The sequence below is a fragment of the Oryx dammah genome, unplaced genomic scaffold (assembly GCF_014754425.2).
Source record: "Oryx dammah isolate SB20612 unplaced genomic scaffold, SCBI_Odam_1.1 HiC_scaffold_11229, whole genome shotgun sequence".
NCBI lineage: Eukaryota > Metazoa > Chordata > Mammalia > Artiodactyla > Bovidae > Oryx > Oryx dammah.
Window position 1 is genome coordinate 1724210 of NW_024080622.1, and position 20567 is coordinate 1744776.

General features: G+C 40.6%; 1 protein-coding gene across 1 annotated transcript in view; it reads right to left on the minus strand.

Moving 5' to 3' along the window:
- The window catches only part of LOC120861143 (protein O-mannosyl-transferase TMTC1), a 302613-nt gene that overhangs the window by 266471 nt on the left and 15575 nt on the right, over positions 1–20567 (minus strand). The window contains exons 2-3 of the mRNA XM_040236782.1: positions 13257–13434; positions 2917–2990 (exon numbers count right to left, since the gene is read on the minus strand). Of these exons, the coding sequence (XP_040092716.1) occupies positions 2917–2990; positions 13257–13434 (252 nt within the window). The remainder of the gene's footprint in view (positions 1–2916; positions 2991–13256; positions 13435–20567) is intronic.

The following is a 20567-nucleotide window of genomic DNA, read 5'->3' on the forward strand; positions in this document are numbered from 1 at the left end:
TGATGAAAATATAGATGTTTTAGTATTTTTCTTTTCTTCTGGATGATCTGTTTTTTTTTTTTATTGAAGAATAGCTGATTTACAATGTTATATTATTTTCTAATCTGAAGTTTTAAGTATGTTTTCCATGAGAATATTTAGGGAAAACTTTTTTTCTTTCTCAGCATAATTTCCAGCAGGGATTTTCTAAAACCCTCCAGTTGCTGTAAAGTCTTTTTTAACCTTAGAAAACAGAATCGACTCCCCAGCAAGAAACCTCACAGCTCCTTCCGCAGGTGACACACCAAATTGTTCCCTCTCCTTGGTAGGACAATCCATCTGCAGTTGTGACGTCTCACCATTATTGTTATGTCTTGGAACAACTGCCTAAATTATATTCCAAATTTGTAGGAGACAGGCTTTTTCTCCAAAGCTGGTTGACAGGTTAAATTACTTGAAGTGCGAATGACCTGCACAACAGAAAGCTGTAGCAATGTGGCTTATTATCACACAGGTACAGGCAGGCTGCAGACCCACTCACATTCCTGTTTATCAACACACAGAAAAGACCTGAGAGATCAAGTTCACACTCAAAAGTGATTGTTAATCTTATTCTAACACCAGAGCAAACAGGAAACAATTGTTGGATTTGGGTTTACATTTTTAATATTTTCACAACACTCATATATAACTAGCAATGCCATGAGGGACTTCCCAGATGACACAGTGGTAAAGAATCCTCCTGCCAGTGCTGGAGACCCAAGAGACATGGGTTCGATCCTTGGATTGTGAAGATGCCCTGGAGAAGGAAATGGCAACCCACTCCAGTATTCTTGCCTGGAGAATCCCATGGACAGAGGAGCCTGGCGGACTACAGTCCACGGGGCCGCAAAAAGTCGGACACGACTGAGCTACTAAGCACACACTCATGAAATGCAGTGGGAGGCTACAAAGCTAGGATAGAAGCTTGGTCCTATATTAAGAAAAGGTTTTGTTCTTAAACCAAAACTTTATAAGGTTTAATTCAGTTCATCCTTGATCCAAGGTCTAAGCTGGTTTACAACAAGGATTCTCAGCACAGCTCAGGGAAGATGATTGTTACAAGGGCTGTCGTACAGGCTTCAGAATCCTTGGCCTCCACTCACTTGCCAGGTGAGCAAAAATATCTCTAGACATTGCAAATGTCCCTAGGGACAACATGGACAAATTTCTCCCATATGGAGAACCACTGGTTTAGAACTGTGTTCCTTGCAGTCACTGTGTTTTGTAAGATTATAGGCCAATGAACTGACCCAACAATCAAGGTTTATAAATCCTTAACTAGGCATCACTCCATGAAGCAGGGCAATGGTTGACTGTCCCCCTTTATCTGGGCCAGCCACTGAGTCACCACCCCCATTACATTCTTTTTTTTTTTTTAAGATTTAATTTTTTTTTTTATTTAAGGATAATTGCTTTACAGAATTTTGCTGTTTTCTGTCAAACCTCAACATGAATCAGCCATAGGTATACATATATCCCCTCCCTTTTGAACGTGCCTCCTACCTCCCTCTCAACCCCACCCCTATAGGTTGATACAGAGTCCCTGTTTGAGTTTCCTGAGCCATACAGCAAATTCCCCTTGGCTATCTATTTTACATATGGGCAAGGAGATCCAACCAGTCTATTCTGAAGGGGATCAACCCTGGGATTTCTTTGGAAGGAATGATGCTAAAGCTGAAGCTCCAGTACTTTGGCTACCTCATGCGAAGACTTGACTCATTGGAAAAGACTCTGATGCTGGGAGGGATTGGGGGCAGGAGGAGAAGGGGACGACCCAGGATGAGATGGCTGGATGGCATCACAGAGTCGATGGACGTGAGTCTGAGTGAACTCTGGGAGATGGTGATGGACAGGGAGGCCTGGCGTGCTGCGATTCATGGGGTCGCAAAGAGTCGGACACGACTGAGCGACTGAACTGAACTGAAATGAACTGAACTGAACTGAATGTAAGTTTCCATGTTACTCTTTATATTCATCTCACCCTTTCCTCCCTTCTTCCCAGGTCCATAAGTCTATTCTCTATGTCTGTTTCTCCACTGTTGCCCTGTAAATAAATTCTTCAGTACCATTTTTCCAGATTCTGTATATATGTGTTAGAATATGATATTTATCTTTCTCTTTCTGACTCACTTCACTGTGTATAATAGGTTCTAGATTCATCACCTCATCAGAACTGACTCAAATGCATTCCTGTTTATGGCTGAGTAATATTCCATTTATATTACATCTTATTTTTAACCCACCCCTTTGCCTATGTGGCTATGTCACAACTCAGGTGAGAATCTGATCATCTTGTGGGGAAAGGGGCAATATAATGGGAGATTGTTTTATTGCTTTTCAGTCTCACAAAGCAAGACGCTTCTGTATTTTGATGAAACGATGTACAAATTAGAAAATCACAGTTGAGAAATAGTACTTTCAATTCAGCCTTGTCATTTTAAGATTTAAGCTCCTTTAATGAGTATAATAAAGAGGGGGAAAAAAACTAAGACCACAATGAAAAGGACAAATTAAACAAATCATAGTTAAATAGAAGACAGGGCTATACCCAGTATAATTTGGCTCAGAGCTGATTTCAAATTCTATTCTCAGTAAGAGAAATCAAGAAGCTAGAGCTTATCTTCCCAGCACTGGGAAAGCAGTCCTTTTAAGAGGCTATGACATAGTTCAGAATATGGCTGGAAAACAGAACAGCCTAGTCTTTGGCTAAGAGACAGTTTCCTATGCCAAGTCTCCAGGAAGCTCATGGTTATCTCACAGCCAAGAAGCTTCCCTCCTCTCTCAGGAAGGAGCTCAGAAGCTACACACAAACACACACACACACACACACAGCAGAAACTCCCAGGGAAGAGCATGACTGTAAACACAGACAAGGGCATTCTTAGCCATACATACCTATTATAGGAGAGAAAGGCCAAAAGAAACAGCAGGCATGCCAACACATCAGCTCTGCCAACAATTCCAGCCACCTACAAATTTTGAAAACATAAAAACCTTAGAAAACCACTTTCTCAGATACCCATAACAGCAATGTATTTGTTTTTAGAGGAATGAAAGAAACAGTAAATTAGAAAACACATTATTCTTCAATTTCTGATATATGACTAATCACTTCTGGTTATCCTAAACATTTAACAGTAATTTTAAAGAAGCAGATAGAGAGGAAGAAAGGGGCAAGATTTTCATGCTTAACTTTATTTTTAACCTTTCTTGACCATAACACAACTCATAATCTACTATAATATAGTATTACATATAACATATTTTCAATATCATACATATATTATAATTACAAACATACTATATACATTATAAATTCCTATTTTATATTCAGATGTTCTTATATTATTGTACTTATATATATTTCATTATTTTATTTATATTATAAATTTTAATATAATATGCTATACATGTAAATCATGTTATAAATTAAATAATATAAATTTGATTATATATTGGTATTATAATTTATATGTATATATTATAATTTATATATTATATTTATGCAACATAGTATACATTATTTTAACAAATATCACATTAATAACATACAATAACATTCAGTTCAGTTCAGTTCAGTTCAGTTGCTCAGTCGTGTCCGACTCTTGGTGACCCCATGAATCGCAGCACTCCAGGCCTCCCTGTCCATCACCAACTCCCAGAGTTCACTCAGACTCACATCCATCGAGTCCGTGATGCCATCCAGCCATCTCATCCTCGGTTGTCCCCTTCTCCTCCTGCCCCCAACCCCTCCAGCATCAGAGTCTTTTCCAATGAGTCAACTCTTCTCATGAGGTGGCCAAAGTACTGGAGTTTTAGCTTTAGCATCATTCCTTCCAAAGAAATCCCAGGGTTGATCTCCTTCAGAATGGACTGGTTGGATCTCCTTGCAGTCCAAGGGAATCTCAAGAGTCTTCTCCAACACCACAGTTCAAAAGCATCAATTCTTCAGCACTCAGCCTTCTTCATAGTCCAACTCTCACAACCATACATGACCACAGGAAAAACCATAACCTTGACTAGATGGACCTTTGTTGGCAAAGTAATGTCTCTGCTTTTGAATATACTATTGAGGTTGGTCATAACTTTTCTTTCAAGGAGCAAGTGTCTTTTAATTTCATGGCTGCAGTCACCATCTGCAGTGATTTTGGAGCCCCCAAAAATAAAGTCTGACACTGTTTCCACTGTTTCCCCATCTATTTCCCATGAAGTGATGGGACCGTATGGCATGATCTTCTTTTTCTGAATGTTGAGCTTTAAGCCAACTTTTTCACTCTCCTCTTTCACTTTCATCAAGAGGCTTTTTAGCTCCTCTTCACTTTCTGCCATAAGGGTGCTGTCATCTGCATATCTGAGATTATTGATATTTTTCCTGGCAATCTTGATTCCAGCTTGTGTTTCTTCCAGTCCAGCATTTCTCATGATGTACTCTGCATAGAAGTTAAATAAGCAGGGTGACAATATACAGCCTTGACCTACTCCTTTTCCTATTTGGAACCAGTTTGTTGTTCCATGTCCAGTTCTAACTGTTGCTTCCTGACCTGCATACAGATTTCTCAAGAGGCAGGTTAGGTGGTCTGGTATTCATACATCATAATATATAATTTTAATTACATCTAAAGATATAAATAATATAATAGACAATGAAGACTGGTAACTGTTACAAACTTAAGATTGAAAGAAGCTAAAAAGAAACAGTGACTAATGACCATGGTTTTAGAAAATACACATCACAACTAAATTATTAAGGTATAAAGTAGCATGAATTACACAACCTACTATCAAATGTTTCAGAAAATAAAAAATATTTCTATATATTGAAGGAGAAAGAGAGCAAGGATGATAAAGCAAATGCTGCAAAAGGTTAAAAACTGGTGACTGGATAAAGAGCAATATGGTCATTACACTTCTTAAGTTTGAAATTTTGTTTTCAATGTATTACTTCAGAAAGGGACTGAAATGGAAGACAGGTCGGGGATAGATGCCTATTTATAAATATTTGTATTATTTCACTATTTAAAACATGTACATTTCTCTTAACTTTTTAAATCCAAGAGATAAAATTATGAAGGAAAAACTGGGGTATGGTTTAAAGAAAGTTCCAAAGAAAAGCTCACATGGGGAGAAGAGTTTGCAAGAGAAATGAACAGATTTGACTTTCAGGCACAGAAAACAGCTTCACCCAAATCACAGAGGACCTGAAGCCCATGGTGTGTTGAAGAATCAATCAACAGTTAAGAGCAGAAAGTAGATTTCTGGGAAATATACCTATAAATATCCTCAAATAATGGGCACACTTTGCAATCATAAAGGAGAGGTGATGACACACACATGGAGCTAGACCACCCAAGGCTTAAATATAGACTCCTCCTGCCATCTGAGTGAGACTCAACTTTGTCATCTTTAAGTTCTGAGATTTGGTTTTGTTATTTTTAAAATAAGTATTACACCCCCTACCTCATGTTACTGCTGTAATAAGTAAAATGATATATTGGGTTGGCCACAAAGTTCTTTGGGTTTTTCCAAATGAACTTTTTGGCCAACCCAATATATAAAGTGCCCACTCGGTATTGATGCCCTTGTGTCTTCCTTTTCTCTGCAGAGCAAGGAAGGGAGATTCTTATCACTGAGGTTTTCCTGTGTGACGTATAGAAATCATCTTTTTACATTAAGGTTTACATGTGTGATATTTTATGTTAACTTTACTAGATAATCCAATATATCTATTAGTTAAAATCTAAATAAAAAATAATTCAATTAAATACCTGTATCTGGATGGATACCGAGTCACAGAATTGAGAAAAATTATAGTCTAATCCACATCAAGAGAAACCTGGACATGGCCAAAGAATTTCACTGGCAGTATAGAACTGAAAGCTCTTACCTGAAGTGGCTGTTCAGGCCACATGCTGTTCATTGATCCCTTAATCTATAAGGAACTTGCGTGCCACGTCAGGAAGAATGCGTGAGGGAAGTAGGCAGTGACAGTGTGGTTTCACTCAGTGTCAGGGCCCGGCTCAGACTCACAGTCTGTAAAGCTACAACTGCACATGATTCACTCCTGAAGTCTAGTTCTGCTTATTCTACACCACTGCCTCTTAGAGCACTGAGCTCAGCATCGCCTGCAAGACCTCTGGAAGATTAAACAGAGAGCCCAGCTCCCCAGCAACAAAGTCCTGGGATGAGGCCAGGCATCTGGGCCCAGAGGGACAGCTACCACAGCACAGCTGATTGTGGCCAACTCAGACACAGTAAGGCTCACAAGTTGGTAGTGGGGGTACCAAGCTGGAACAAGGCAATCACAAGCTAGGTGAGTGAAACTAACGCTGTGAAGGCACCTGGAGCCCTGCTTCTCGAACTGTAGTCAGCTCTGCTGGCAAACAGCAGCAACAGCACCATGTGCCAGCTGGATGTGCCCAGATATAAAGAATGTAGTGTCCCTTGGAGCAGAAGCTCAGAAGGGGTGTTGAAAAGTCAGCGCTAACATCGAGACTCTGCTGCCAGCTCCAAACCCCCAAGCAGTCACTGAACCCTATTCTATATCCTTGTTCAGCTGGGGTCTCTGGAGGCAAGAAGGCTAGTGTCTTAAACACAAAGTGACTGTCATCAGCTAATATATGTCCAGACCAGCCAAACACTGCAAGTCAATTTGTCAATGTCATCTTGTTCAGTAATTACATGTATCACTCCCTTCAACAAACATTGTCCAAAAGCCTCCTCTTTGCCAGGTATTACGCCAGCTGGAGGGATAAAGCCTGCCCCAAGCAGTTAGTATCTGGTGGGGAGTCAAAAAAGGGTATTAAGAAGTTACAAGGAAACTGCATGCATTGTAAAGGGGAGAAATCATAGCCATGAGAAGACTGAAGGGATTAATTTGGACTGCAGGATCCAGGAAGGCTTTGTGGAAAGGCTGGCTGTATTCACTGGGACTTACAGGTCAGGCATGGAGGACTTCAGGAAACTTGAGACAGGGAGATGTCAATTCTGGGCCAGAAAGAGAATGCAGCATTCCAGGGAGAGGAAGGAGAGGTCAGTAAGCATGTGGGTGTTTCTGGCTGGGAAGGCATAAAGTGATGAGTGTGTGTGTGTGTGTGTGTGTATTTATGTTTAGTTGCTCAACCATGTCTGACTTTTTGTGACCGAATGGACTGTAGCCTGCTAGGCTCCTCTGTCCGTGGGATTTTTCAGGAAAGAATACTGGAGTGGATTGCCATTTCCTTCTCCAGGGCATCTTCCTGACCCATGGACCGAATCCACATCTTCTGCATAGCAGGAGGATTTTTACCCACTAAGCCAAGACAAAGTGATGACAGCATGGATTAGTGAAAAGGGGGCAGCAGTGAGCAACAGAAAGCAAAGATGAAATGTTAAGTTGCAGCCCCTTGGGCCTGATTCCACAGCAATGGAGACTGAACCATAGGGTGCTGGGAAGTACAGAAAGACCGGTCAAAGATATCAATAGAGATGGGCAGCAATTATTTCCGCCCTCAAGCTGCAGGTTTCCATCACCAATTGGGTAGTTGTAACCTGGGAAATGTATTCCTTTAAGAAATATTTGAACATTTGAATAACATCAGTAAACCTAATTGAGTTGAATTCAAATAATGTAATGTTCAGATCTCCTAGCAAGCTTTACAGAATCACAAGTGGAAACTGCCAATTAAGGACTTCATTTGCCCCAGAACTTGTTACTTCTTGGACTATCACTCATAGGATTTGTATGAAATATGATCGAACCCAAGCCTCTCTCATTGCAGGCAGATTCTTTACTAGCTGAGCTACAAGGGAAGCCCATGTATGAAGTATACTATATGTATAAAGTTATCAATTATGTTACCTGCAAAATGAGTTCTCCTGGTATCAGACTGAGCAGGAACACACACTTAACACAGGGCCACAGATGAAAGCTAGACGTGCTGATTAGATCACAACCAATTTTTTCCCCGAGTACTCTGTTCCAGCCTTGGAAATGTTCACCCTAACCTTCAACTCTGTGTGTAAGCATTTCCTGTTCTTGTTTTTGATTTGACATATGAGCATTCATTCGAACAGTAATGTCTCTGTGATGACTGTTAAGTTTTAATTCTCATAGGAGAATTTCAATGATTTACCCCATTTTCCTAATTTCTCTACTGATTTTTCTCATGATTCAGAATTAAGAAAGAACCCATAAATTTCCCAAGAAATATACTGTCAGGAAACCCAAGAAGCACAAGGTTTTCAATGAGGAAGGTCTATTTTATTCACTGTATAGCCCTGCATTGACTGACTATATTCTAGTCACTTAAATATTTATTGAAAAATTAAGTAAATAAATGAATTTGTTCATCTCAATTTAAGTTGGAAATAATTTTTCCCTTCACTGGAATTCTAGTTTATTACAACATATTGCTTTGCCTTGTTTGTTTTTATGTATATGCTCTTTGGCTTTCTAGAGGCTTATGAACAAACTGTGGATAGGGAACCCCACTGCCCACTCACATATCCCCTTGGCACCTGGCAAAGGGCGTGTACCAAACAAGTACTCATTAACAATTTGTTGACTATATAATTAAGAAAGCAAATCGTTAATTATATCAACATGCTTAAACTAAACCTTCCTCCCCCCCCCAATTCAAACCCTCTATCCTTCCTGTCATAATTGATGGTCCCATTTTTATTCTTGTTTAACAGAGAGGGGATATATTCTACTAAATCCCTCTTTCACCACACTATAGTCTGTTTTTCTTTTTTTTAATCATTTATCACTGTTTTCATAATGCACATTTCTTTTTTACTATTCTTCTGTCCTCCTTTTTAGAAACCCAAACTAATATCTATAATTAAATAATGGTCTCTAGATATTACTTTCCAGTATAGGGTATTATGTAGGTCTAATTTCTTTACTTTCCTATGCCTCCCCTATCTCCTTGTAAATGCAAATAGTTTAATATTTTTCCCTAAATAAATGTCCATCTCTCAGGCTGCTTTGTCCCCATAATTGTGTTACCATGGATTTTTTTTTTTTTTCCGATTAGTATGAAAGTTGGTTGAAACTCTTTTAAAGGTCATTTTGCTAACAGAATTTTCCCTTTTTCTTAGACTTCAACCTAACTCTATGAGCTCATGATCACACTGAATTTTATGCTCTCCTTTTCTGCAAGCACCGAATCAGGACTGGTCTTATTCTACTTATTTGTTCTTTCCTACACAAATTTTCCCCAAGACCCTCTAAGCATGAATTTTCAAATCTATCTAAGAAACTGTCAGAAACATAAAGAAGTCAATGGGCTTAGATTAAAACATTGCCATTGACCCAGTATTGTATGTTCTATCGGAGAAGGCAATGGCACCCCACTCCAGTACTCTTGCCTGAAAAATCCCATGGACGGAGGAGCCTGGTGGGCTGCAGTCCATGGGGTCGCTGAGAGTTGGACACGACTCAGCGACTTCACTTTCACTTTTCACTTTCATGCATTGGAGAAGGAAACGGCAACCCACTCCAGTGTTCTTGCCTGGAGAATCCCAGGGACGGCAGAGTCTGGTGGGCCGCCGTCTATGGGGTCGCACAGAGTCGGACACAACTGAAGCAACTTAGCAGCGGCAGCAGCAGCAGCAGCAGTGGTCCTTGATTATTTCTCTTCATCCAACAATAATATTGAAAATTCATGTATCACTCTTATCTTTTAAAATTCATGTCTAAAGTTTTTCATCATAATTTTAAATACTTCAAAGGATTTAACTTCCTGTGCATCTTAGAAATTGATATTTTAAAACAGGCCATAAAGTTACTGTTTTGAATGTACCAAATGAACCTGAAACATACCACAGCAGTTTGAAGCTCATCATCTTCCATGTACACAAATATGAATGGCTCTTTACCAGACATGTCACGTGCCCTTTCCCCTTGAAATCATGTTCCCATTTTATTTCCCCCTCAGCATTTTTTTCTTAATATGCTATATAATTATATTTTAAAATATTCTACTTATCATCTCAGTCTATAATAAAAATATATAATTAGATTAATTTTTTAAAGTTCCTGTGATCAAAAACATCTACATTTTCTGAATTTTCAAAATTGTAGAATTTTCAATTTTGTATTATTATTCCAATTATTATTTTCAATTGCTAAATGCAGTGTAAGTTAGAAAAAAAATGATAAAAATTATTAAAGAAAGAATCAGTTCAGTTCAGTTCAGTTGCTCAGTCGTGTCCGACTCTTTGCGACCCCATGAATCACATCACACCAGGCCTGCCTGTCCATCACCAACTCCCGGAGTTCACTCAGACTCATGTCCATTGAGTCCGTGATGCCATCCAGCCATATCATCCTCTGCCATCCCCTTCTCCTCCTGCCCCCAATCCCTCCCAGCATCAGAGTCTTTTCCAATGAGTCAACTCTTCGCATGAGGTGGCCAAAGTACTGGAGCTTCAGCTTTAGCATCATTCCTTCCAAAGAAATCCCAGGGTTGATCTCCTTCAGAATGGACTGGTTGGATCTCCTTGCAGTCCAAGGGACTCTCAAGAGTCTTCTCCAACACCACAGTTCAAAAGCATCAATTCTTCAGCGCTCAGCTTTCTTCACAGTCTAACTATCACATCCATACATGACTACTGGAAAAACCATAGCCTTAACTAGACAGACCTTTGTTGGAAAAGTAATGTCTCTGCTTTTCAATATGCTATCTAAGTTGGTCATAACTTTTCTTTCAAGGAGTAAGCGTCTTTTAATTTCATGGCTGCAGTCACCATCTGCAGTGATTTTGGACCCCCCAAAAATAAAGTCTGACACTGTTTCCACTGTTTCCCCATCTATTTCCCATGAAGTGATGGGACCAGATGCCATGATCTTCGTTTTCTGAATGTTGAGCTTTAAGCCAAGTTTTTCGCTCTCCTCTTTCACTTTCATCAAGAGGCTTTTTAGTTCCTCTTCACTTTCTGCCATAAGGGTGGTGTCATCTGCATATCTGAGGTGACTGATATTTCTCCCGGCAATCTTGATTCCAGCTTGTGCTTCTTTCAGTCCTCAATAATATAGGTGCAGGCTTTTTAAATAAATTTAGTTATCTATGACTGAATATTACTTTTTGTTAAAATAAGGAAGCATGCGGGATCAATTCTATCTGTAGCTTTTGTATTTGAACACAGCTCACATAAATGAGGACAGAAGTAACCATGTTACAGCAGTGACAGTTCTTTGAACACCCAAGTTATCTGCAAAATCATAGCAAACTATCACCTTACATAATGTTTAATGATCTATCAGCTGACAGCTCTACCAGGCTCTCCTTTAACCTGGTTGAAAGCAAATAAATGAAGTGTACCAGTCATTAAAGTTACCTGTCATTAGATTCATTTGCTTTCACAGTTTCTCAAAACTTAGGAAAAAGGCTTGACGAAGACTTTGCAAAGATTATTACTTTTACTTTACAGCCCTCCACTTACAGGCACCTTGTTCAGTCCAAAATACTCAGAAAGGACTGGGAAAATTACACTTAACAAAGTAATTGTTTATAAAATAATTTTCTTCCTTATCACTCTAAATATACTTGTGTCAAAACCTTGTGCTTACAGATTTAGAATTTTGTTTGTGGCAAATGTCCATCATATGGCCTAACCAGTCCTCATTATCAAACCAATTGGCCAAATCAGATGTCTTGCTTTAGATCAAATGACAGTATTATGCATCCCCATGACAAACATCTTGCAGGCCACCTTGCCCTACTTCTAATACAGTGCTGCCTTCTTCACAGAAACATGTATAGACAGAAAAGGACAGAAACCTACTTTGGGTTTATGATGCCTTAATTAGAGGAGACTTGGCTGACATCAATATATCAAATTGTTTCACTGTACAGGGCCATTTGTACCCCTGGGGCATAGTAAGATTCTGATGTATGCAAGACATTCCTTATTTTTTTAATATAAGAAAAAGGCAACGAAAGGGGAAGAAGGAGAGGAGAATCAACTTGACACTTTTCCCCAGATTCTCAGGTCTGGATGTTAACTGTAGGATATGAACTGTAGGAAAATGTCCGGATGCAATCTGTGACTCTTGAGACAATTCTTATAAAACTGTGGTACCCATGTATTGCTTGGAAAGTCTTCATCCACCCTCAGCAATACATAAAATAAACCAGCTGTGGTTATTGAGACATGAAGCCAGGCTGCTTCTGCTGCAGCTGCTGCTAAGTCGCTTCAGTCGTGTCCCCATAAACCCCATAGATGGCAGCCCACCAGGCTCCCCCGTTCCTGGGATTCTCCAGGCAAGAGTACTGGAGTGGGTTGCCATTGCCTTCTCCAATGCATGAAAGTGAAAAGTGAAAGTGAAGTTGCTCAGTCGTGTCCAACTCTTCCCGACCCCATGGACTGCAGCCTACCAGGCTCCCCCACCCATGGGATTTCCAGGCAAGAGTACTGGAGTGGGTTGCCATTGCCTTCTCCCCAAGCCAGGCTAGATGACACCATCTTGGTGCATGATTAAGCCCATATTTTAAATAAGACTCCAGATCTATACTTTCTAAACACATTTCTCATCATCCTGCAAATAACTACAGTTCATACTAAATAACCTGGAAAACTATTGGTAAGTCTTGAAAGTGTTTAATTTGAAGAATGTCAGTTCAACTTTTTATGGTCTTCCCCCAACTCTTGGGCTTCCTATGTGGCTCAACGGTAAAGAATCCACCTGCCAAGCAGGAGACATGGGTAAGATCCCTGGGTCAGGAAAGTCTCCTGAGAAGGAAATGGCAACCCACTCCAGTATTCTTGCCTGGGAAATCCCATGGACAAGGAGTCTGGTGGGCTACAGTCCATGGGGTCGCCAGGAGTCCAACACAGCTTAGCAACTAAACAACCCTAGCACTTAAGAGTTCTGTATCATGAATGTTATAAATATTAAGCAGAGCAAGAGTAGGTTAAAAAATCATAGAGCAGGAACAATAACTCAGCATGCTAAGCATCTCAAAATGCCCCTTGCTGTTTAAAACACATTAGGACTTAAATTTTCCACAAATAAAGAACTGTGGTCTTTTATGACTACCTGTAATAATGACAGTGGTTATTTAGAAAAGCAGTTAAGTCCTGGAGGTGCAATAAAGGCCATTAGAACATTTAAAAAGAAAAGTTGTCAAGCAGAATGATTTATATATAAAGATAAACACTTCAGTAGAGCTTTAAATTCACATGGTTTTGAGAGGAGAAAAAGATGACTTTTTTGCTTAATTATTTCACTGAGTCCCAATGACACTCACCGCCTCTGTGTGAACAGGATGCACGGCAAAAAGTAATGCCGTAACAAAAGCAAGTCCACGATTCCTGAAGACAGTTTTGTCACAGGTGTACATCAGCACAAGGGTCACTAGGCAGTGTAAAATGACATTTACTACGTGGAAGTAGAATGGGTCCATGCCAGTCAAAAAGATGTTTAGCCTGTGACAACAAATAAAAACTGAATTAGCTACAAACAGAAGGTAAGCACAAGGAAAGCAAAGGGAATCCATCACTTTAAAAGGTAAGTTATTTAATTATTTTTAAATGATTCCACTATCAGGTTACTCTCTATATCTGAGTATAAGTTTTTTCCTATCTAAAAAATTTTCTATCTGCAGAAATCTTTGTAAATGCAATATAATATTACTTCAGAACATTTGGTGGCCTCACTGAAAAGGCAGACAGGTGTGGAATGCTTTTCTTCCCTCACTCGCTTTTTTCCCTCACTCCCTGGCTGGTGCAAACACCTCCCAGTACTCTTGCTTCACTAACACCTCTTCCTAAGCAGCTGAGTGTTTACAGGCAAGTCCTCAGTGCTGTAGGCTGGATCCATGGTCACCAGCAATGAGAAAGAGACCAAGAAACTGGCACCTATGGTCAAGGTTGGGATAAACCAAGTTCGACTGTGTTCTCTCACCCACAGTGACACCAAGAAGCAAATTTCCAGATTATGTACAAGGAATCATTGTTAATTACCACCCCACAAAGCATCTCCAGGGTATCTACCCACCATTACCAGTTGTAGCTGAAATTATTAATATAAGGGTGAGAATGAGCATAGCATTTCAAAATTTATATTCAATGTTCTCTAACATCAGTTCCTATAGAATCTCAGAATCTGAATTCCAGGATTACAACAAAAAGAAAATAAAAAGAGAACCACAATGAGAAGAGAAATTTGTTGTTCAAAATTTTAAACACTTTCACAGAGAGACTTCTGAACATAGCCTTTAAGTTAAGAATAGGACATAATGTCCTCAAATAAGTCTGTGAGGTTATAGAAAAAAATGTAATTGCATAGGGAATGGTTCTCTTGGGGGAATACACACACCCTAAGTGGTACTGTCTGTAGCCATCTAGACTCCAGTCCATTTTACCAAAGCAGTAATTCCATATCTTTATCCTCACAGCTCTTGATCTGCTTCTCTCATACAGCTACCTCCGCTTTGCCAAAAACAGCTGAGAATCTAAAAGTCAACTTTAGCAATGGCATACGCATATTCTAAATACTTGAGTTGATTCAGCTTTAATTTACAGAATTTTAAACATCTCAAGCTTTATTTGGACACACGAATCTAAATGTCATAGTCACTAATCAACTCAATTTTCATTTCCCCTGAAGTAATCATGGTCCCAACTAAGCCTAAAAAAAATGAATTGCTGGCCAGCTCCAGGCCCAGTGCAAAATTCAAGACAGCTGTGCTGCAGACCTATGCATCTGCGCACACTCCAAGGTGCTTAAGATAGGAACCTGGTGTGAAATACCTCCTTCAGAGGGAAAGAAGAAAGGGCCGTGCACAAGGGGACTGGTGTGTTCGGCTAAAGAGGGGAGAGTAGCATCCCCGCCATTCCAGGACAAGAGGACCTACGCATGCTGAGAGAGCTGCTGGGAATCAGGAAGCACAGGATGGGGCTTCCCTGCTGGCTCACTGGTAAAGAGCCCACCTGCCAATGCAGGTGACATGAGTTTGACCCCTGATCCAAGAAGATCCCAAATGCTGCAAAGCAACTAAGCTGGTGCGCCACAACTACTGAGCCTGTGCTCTGGAGCCCGGGAGCCTCAACTCCTGAGCCCACTGACTGAAGCCCGTGATCCCTAAAGTCCAAGCTTCCCAGCAGGAGAAGCCACCACAATGAGAAGCGTCTGCCCCAAAATTAGAGAGTAGCCCACTTAGCAATAAAGACCCAGTACAGCCAAAATTAAATAAATAAATAAGATTTAAAGAAAGAAAGAAAGAAAGCACAGGATGGAGGAGCTGTGAGAAGGATGAGACGGAGTCCCTGTCCTCGGGGAAGGTGGGGGTGGTCCCCTGACAGCCCACTCCTCTGACGTTGATTTTATACTGTTTCCACTTCACCAGGCTGAGTTTTCAAGACCAGCTAAGCCATTCATTTAAAATTCATTCACATTCATCTCAGTGAGAGAAAACAGGCAATCTCATACGTGATAGGTCTCTAGGTTGTCAATATATATAAAAGGCTTTACAAATTGCACACCCTTTGCCCCAAAATTCCACTTCTAGAAATTTTCTGTAAGGAAAAAACAGAAAAGTATTCAAATATACACACACACACACACACACACACACACATACATACATATGTGATACTGTGATGCAATAAGAATATGTATTTTGATCTTCATCCCAACTCCTGGTTAGAGACCCTAAAACTTTTGTAATTTCCTAAGCGATAAAGGTGCTAGAAATATCTTTTGTTTTAATATTTGGTCTCTGCCCCCAAGTTCCTGGCACCACTCTCCTAAATTCCTTGCAGTTTCCTAAGTGATAAGAGCACTGGGAGCACCTTTTGTTCTAATACTTGGTGTTTGGCTCTGGTTCCTGACACAGAGCTCCTAAATCTCTTAGAATTCCCTGGGAGATAAGAGTGACTTTTGTCTTAACAAGGTGATTCTTACCAGGCTCCTGGGTGTCTTCAGCATGGGAGCTGGTCACAAGAAAGACCACACGTGATTAGAAGCTTGGAACTTTTAGTCCACCCCCATCCTCAGGAAGAGGAGAATTGAGGGAGACTGAGCTAATAATTGATCACACCTACATGATGACACTTCCAAAAAATTCCCAGAATTATGGGGTTTGGAAGGCTTCCAGGTTGGTGAACGTGTCAACGTGTCATCAGAGTGACAGAACCCAACTCCCCAGGGGCAGAAGCTCCTGTATTCAGGATTCTCCAGGCTCTGCCCGATACATTTCTTCATCTGGCTATTATCTGTACCGTTTATCACGCCCTTCTTTATATAATAGACTGGTTTCCCTGAGTTCTGTGAGCCATTATAGCAAATTATCAAGTCTGGAGGGGGAGGTCATGGGAAACCCCAACTTGTAGCCAAAAAGTAAAAGTGTTAGTCTCTCAGTCATGTCCAACTCTTTGAGACCCCCAGAGACTGTAGCCTGCCAGGTTCCTCTGTCCATGGAATTCTCCAGGCCAAGAATACTGGAGCTAGTAGCCACTCCCTTCTCCAGGGGATCTTCCTGATGCAGGGATCAAACTGGGTCTTCTGCATCACAGAGAGATTCTTTACCATCTGAGTCACCAGAGAAGATCCAGCTTGTGGCTAAGTCAGACATAAATGGGAGTAACCTGAGGACCAGTACTTGTGATTGCCATCTGAAGTGGGGGCACTCTTGCAGAACTGAGCTCTTAACCTGGGGGATCTAATGTTAACTCCAGGTAGACAGTGTCCAAAGTGAATTGAACTCCAGGACACCCAGCAAGTGTGAGAGAATTCTTTGGTGTAGGAGTAAACCCACATATCTGGTGTTAGAAATCCTGTGAGTATAAGTAGAGAAAGAAAGAGGAATTTTCCTGTCAATGTACAAAGACTGTGTTAATTATAAAAATGGCAACACAGAGACGGCAAAACATCTAATACATCTTTATGTATTTCTCTATTCCCTGGAGAAGGAAATGGCAACACACTCCAGTATTCTTGCCTGGGAATCCCATGGACAGAGGAGCCTGGTGGGCTACAGTCCACAGGGTCACAAAGAGTCAGAAACGACTGAATGACTGAACACATTCCCACCGATGATATACTTTAGATCATAACCCTGGATTACAAATAATAGCACTGTTTTTTTTAAAAAAAAAAGACAAAGGACTTGCTATTTTTCCAATTTATTTGTTATTCAACCATTTAACAAGTATCATTAAAGATGATGTTCTTACTATGTTATGACATGTTTATGAGATACTTAACATACACTCCTTTCCCCTTCCAAAATGATATAAAATAGTAGGTATTACTCATCCATGTGTCTATATGTATCATATCTAAAAATGTACAGATGTTACCAATATAGATTATTTCTGGAAATTGATTAGGAGTGAGTGTTTGGTGTTGCAAATGAATTAAATTAGATCCAAAAATATAAAAATAAGTTGCTGAATGGGGAACCACTGTAGAGATAAGTTAACAGTGTGAAAGCCCCTCACCTGGTACCTTAATCTAAGCTTTAAGAAGTCACCAAAAATCTAGTTACGAGAATTTCCCAAATATCTAAAAAGATGGAGCTTGAACTCTCCAAATGATAGATAAGTGAGCTTAAGATGAAATGGTAATAAAAGTTTTGAATATATCCTATGTGTGGGCACTGGAAAAAGAATATCTGATTCTGGGAGTTACTACAGGTTCACAAAAAGGGATTTAACTGATTAACTTCTGGAGAGGGGTGTGATAGACATGTTACATCTTTAACAATATAATTAAATAGGACCTCTCAGAATCTCCTGGCATACAAGACAGAATAAAATAGATATGAGCTAACAGAGAGTGGCGAATACTAAATCAATGTCTCCTTGGCTGGAGACCTCCAGGGTATGTCACAGCATTCTGATATCATCTCTGGTCTGTCCAATATTTTTATCAAAGGCTTAAATGAATCCGTAGTGTATGCTAACCAAGCCTGCACATGGCCTGTATCAGGGAAGGAGAGAAACTGTACTAAAGACTGAGCTTCACAAAGAGCTTAAATACTAAAATTGATAGCTAATTCTAACAGAATTAGACAGAATATGGGTAACAGTAAAGACCCATTTTTAGACACAAAATAGAACAAAATCCTTGAAATCCAGATTAAAACTCTACATGTGGTATTGTCCAAGGGTTGTTAGTCTACCCTAAAGTCACAGTTACTGTGTCCTAGCTATCAAAACAGACCAAAGCACCAAACCAACACCATTAGTCAGGGAACTGCCTAAGTCAGTATTTTTCATTTCAATGCACTCTAACAGATATTTACTGAATACCTGCTAGTTGCTGGGTATAATGTAGGGCCCAGAGGAACAAACAGAAGACATGGCACCTGCCACCAAGGAGTTAATAGCATAGTAGGAGAAAGAGAGAAAAGTAATTCATAGTATGAGAATTCCAGCAGGGAGAACCTACCAGGTACTGAGATAAGGAAGATAGAGGCGTTCTCTCTGTGGATGGGAGAGGGAAGGGGGTGATATCCAACATGGGGCAGCAGCCCCTCAGGGTTTTACTTAAGTGCTGGAGCACCTTCACAGGACAGCTTCAGGATTCTGGGGGAGGGAGTCTCAAAGTGATGTCTCAGGGAGGTAGGTTTGAGGAATGGGTAATGCTCAGCCTACAGAAAGATGACAGACAGGTATGAAACCAAGTTTTTCAGGGGAAAGGCTCTTTGACATATTTACAGCTTTATCCTCAGTGTCTCTCCCTGGTACGTGCTGTCACACAATAAAACAGGTGATTTCATATAAAAATTTCCAACTTTTCTTCAAATCTTAAAAGACATGGCAACTCTGGGCCTCCATGGCCACATGGAAATACCTGGGTGCCAACTGAGGGGGTTCAAGTACTCATAACTTGCCACAGGGTCTTACAACTACTGGGGGGCAGACTTCAGCTCAAAGAAAAATGTAACATCTAAAACTAAAATCAGTGGTGGGATAAGCAGGAATGTTCACACAGAATCCTGACAACAGCCTGCCTTAAATATCATCTGCAGAGAACAATCTCAGGTTTCATATCACCATGAACGCACTTCCATTATAGCATTTAATCAGTTTTTAAAAACTCGTTTACTGTATCCCTCAAGTGTTATGACAATTTTTCATTCATTGTTAGAAATTAACGTTTTTGTCATTGTATCCATCTGAGTTGGAGAAGACTCTTGAGAGTCCCTTGGACTGCAAGGAGATCCAACCAGTCCATCCTAAAGCAGATCAGTCCTGGGTGTTCATTAGAAGGACTGATGTTGAAGCTGAAGCTTCAATACTTTGGCCACCTGATGCAAAGACCTGACTCATTTGAAAAGACCCTGATGCTGGGAAAGGTTGAGGGCAGGAAGAGAAAGGGACAACAGAGGATGAGATTGTTGGATGGCATCACCGACTCAATGGACGTGAGTTTGGGTGAACTGTGGGAGTTGGTGATGGACACGGAGGACTGGCGTGCTGTGGTTCATGGGATCACAAAGAGTTGGACGTGACTGAGCAACTGAAATGAACTGAATCCACACTCTCACAGACTAGAGCTCCAGATGAAGCCCATCACTTTAATTTTCCTCTTGGAAAACACCTCTGATTTAGAAGAAAATAAAAGCAGGTATATCTCTGGAAAAGACTTCTACTCAAGAATATACTAGGGTCCATCCTCAAGGGGACCCCAACTCTATTTCAATCAAAGAGCCATACCTTAGTGAACTGGAGGGTATGGAAACTGCACGAGGTCTTGGCTTTCCATTGTGATGACTCAAGTCTAGTTTGGGGCCCTGAACCTGGAATTTTCCTGGTTATACAAATAGGTCAAGTAAGATTTAAGAGGGCTGTCTGCCCACTTCACATCACCATTCCTGTGGGTCACAATGTTCTAGTTCTCACCACATCCTCGTGCCTGCCATGTCAATGCTCTCACCTAGACAGGCCGCTAAGCTCTGCCACCCGGCCTCTGGAACTCCAGTGTCCCCTCAACCCCACTGGAGTCAGAAAGCCCACCGCAGTCGTAGCATACCCCACATCACACTTGGCCGACAGCAAAGAAGTGCCACAGAGCTTCCCAACCTTGCAGGCACTCTCCTATTTACGTACTTTTCAATGCCTCAGTGCAGAGAGAAGCATTTGGCCCTCTCAGGGGATGCAGGATAGGGGTACCAGGAATGTGTGTGTAGACGATGTGATGAATGGACCTCAACGTTCCCACCTCAACGAGCTTCTGGATTCCTTTCTTTGTTATGCCAGGCAGATTTTGGCATCTCAACCTCATTAAACATAGGCCCCACTGAGTTGCAGTGGTTCCTGGGATTCTGAATCACCAGTGTGCTGTTTACAATTGCTGATTCCCTGATCCCATCCCAAGATATTCTAAGCCAGTAGATCTGAGACGGGGCCCAGAGATCTGCCCTAAGCAACCCAATAATTCGAGACAGGTGATACTCAAAACTGTAATGCTCAGGTCTTAAAGCTTAAGGGAAAGCTGCATATGGTTGCTATGTTTACCAGAAAAAATCCAGGTTTCTCAGCAAAACATAACATAACATAACATAACATAACATAACATAACATAACATAACATAACATAACATAACATA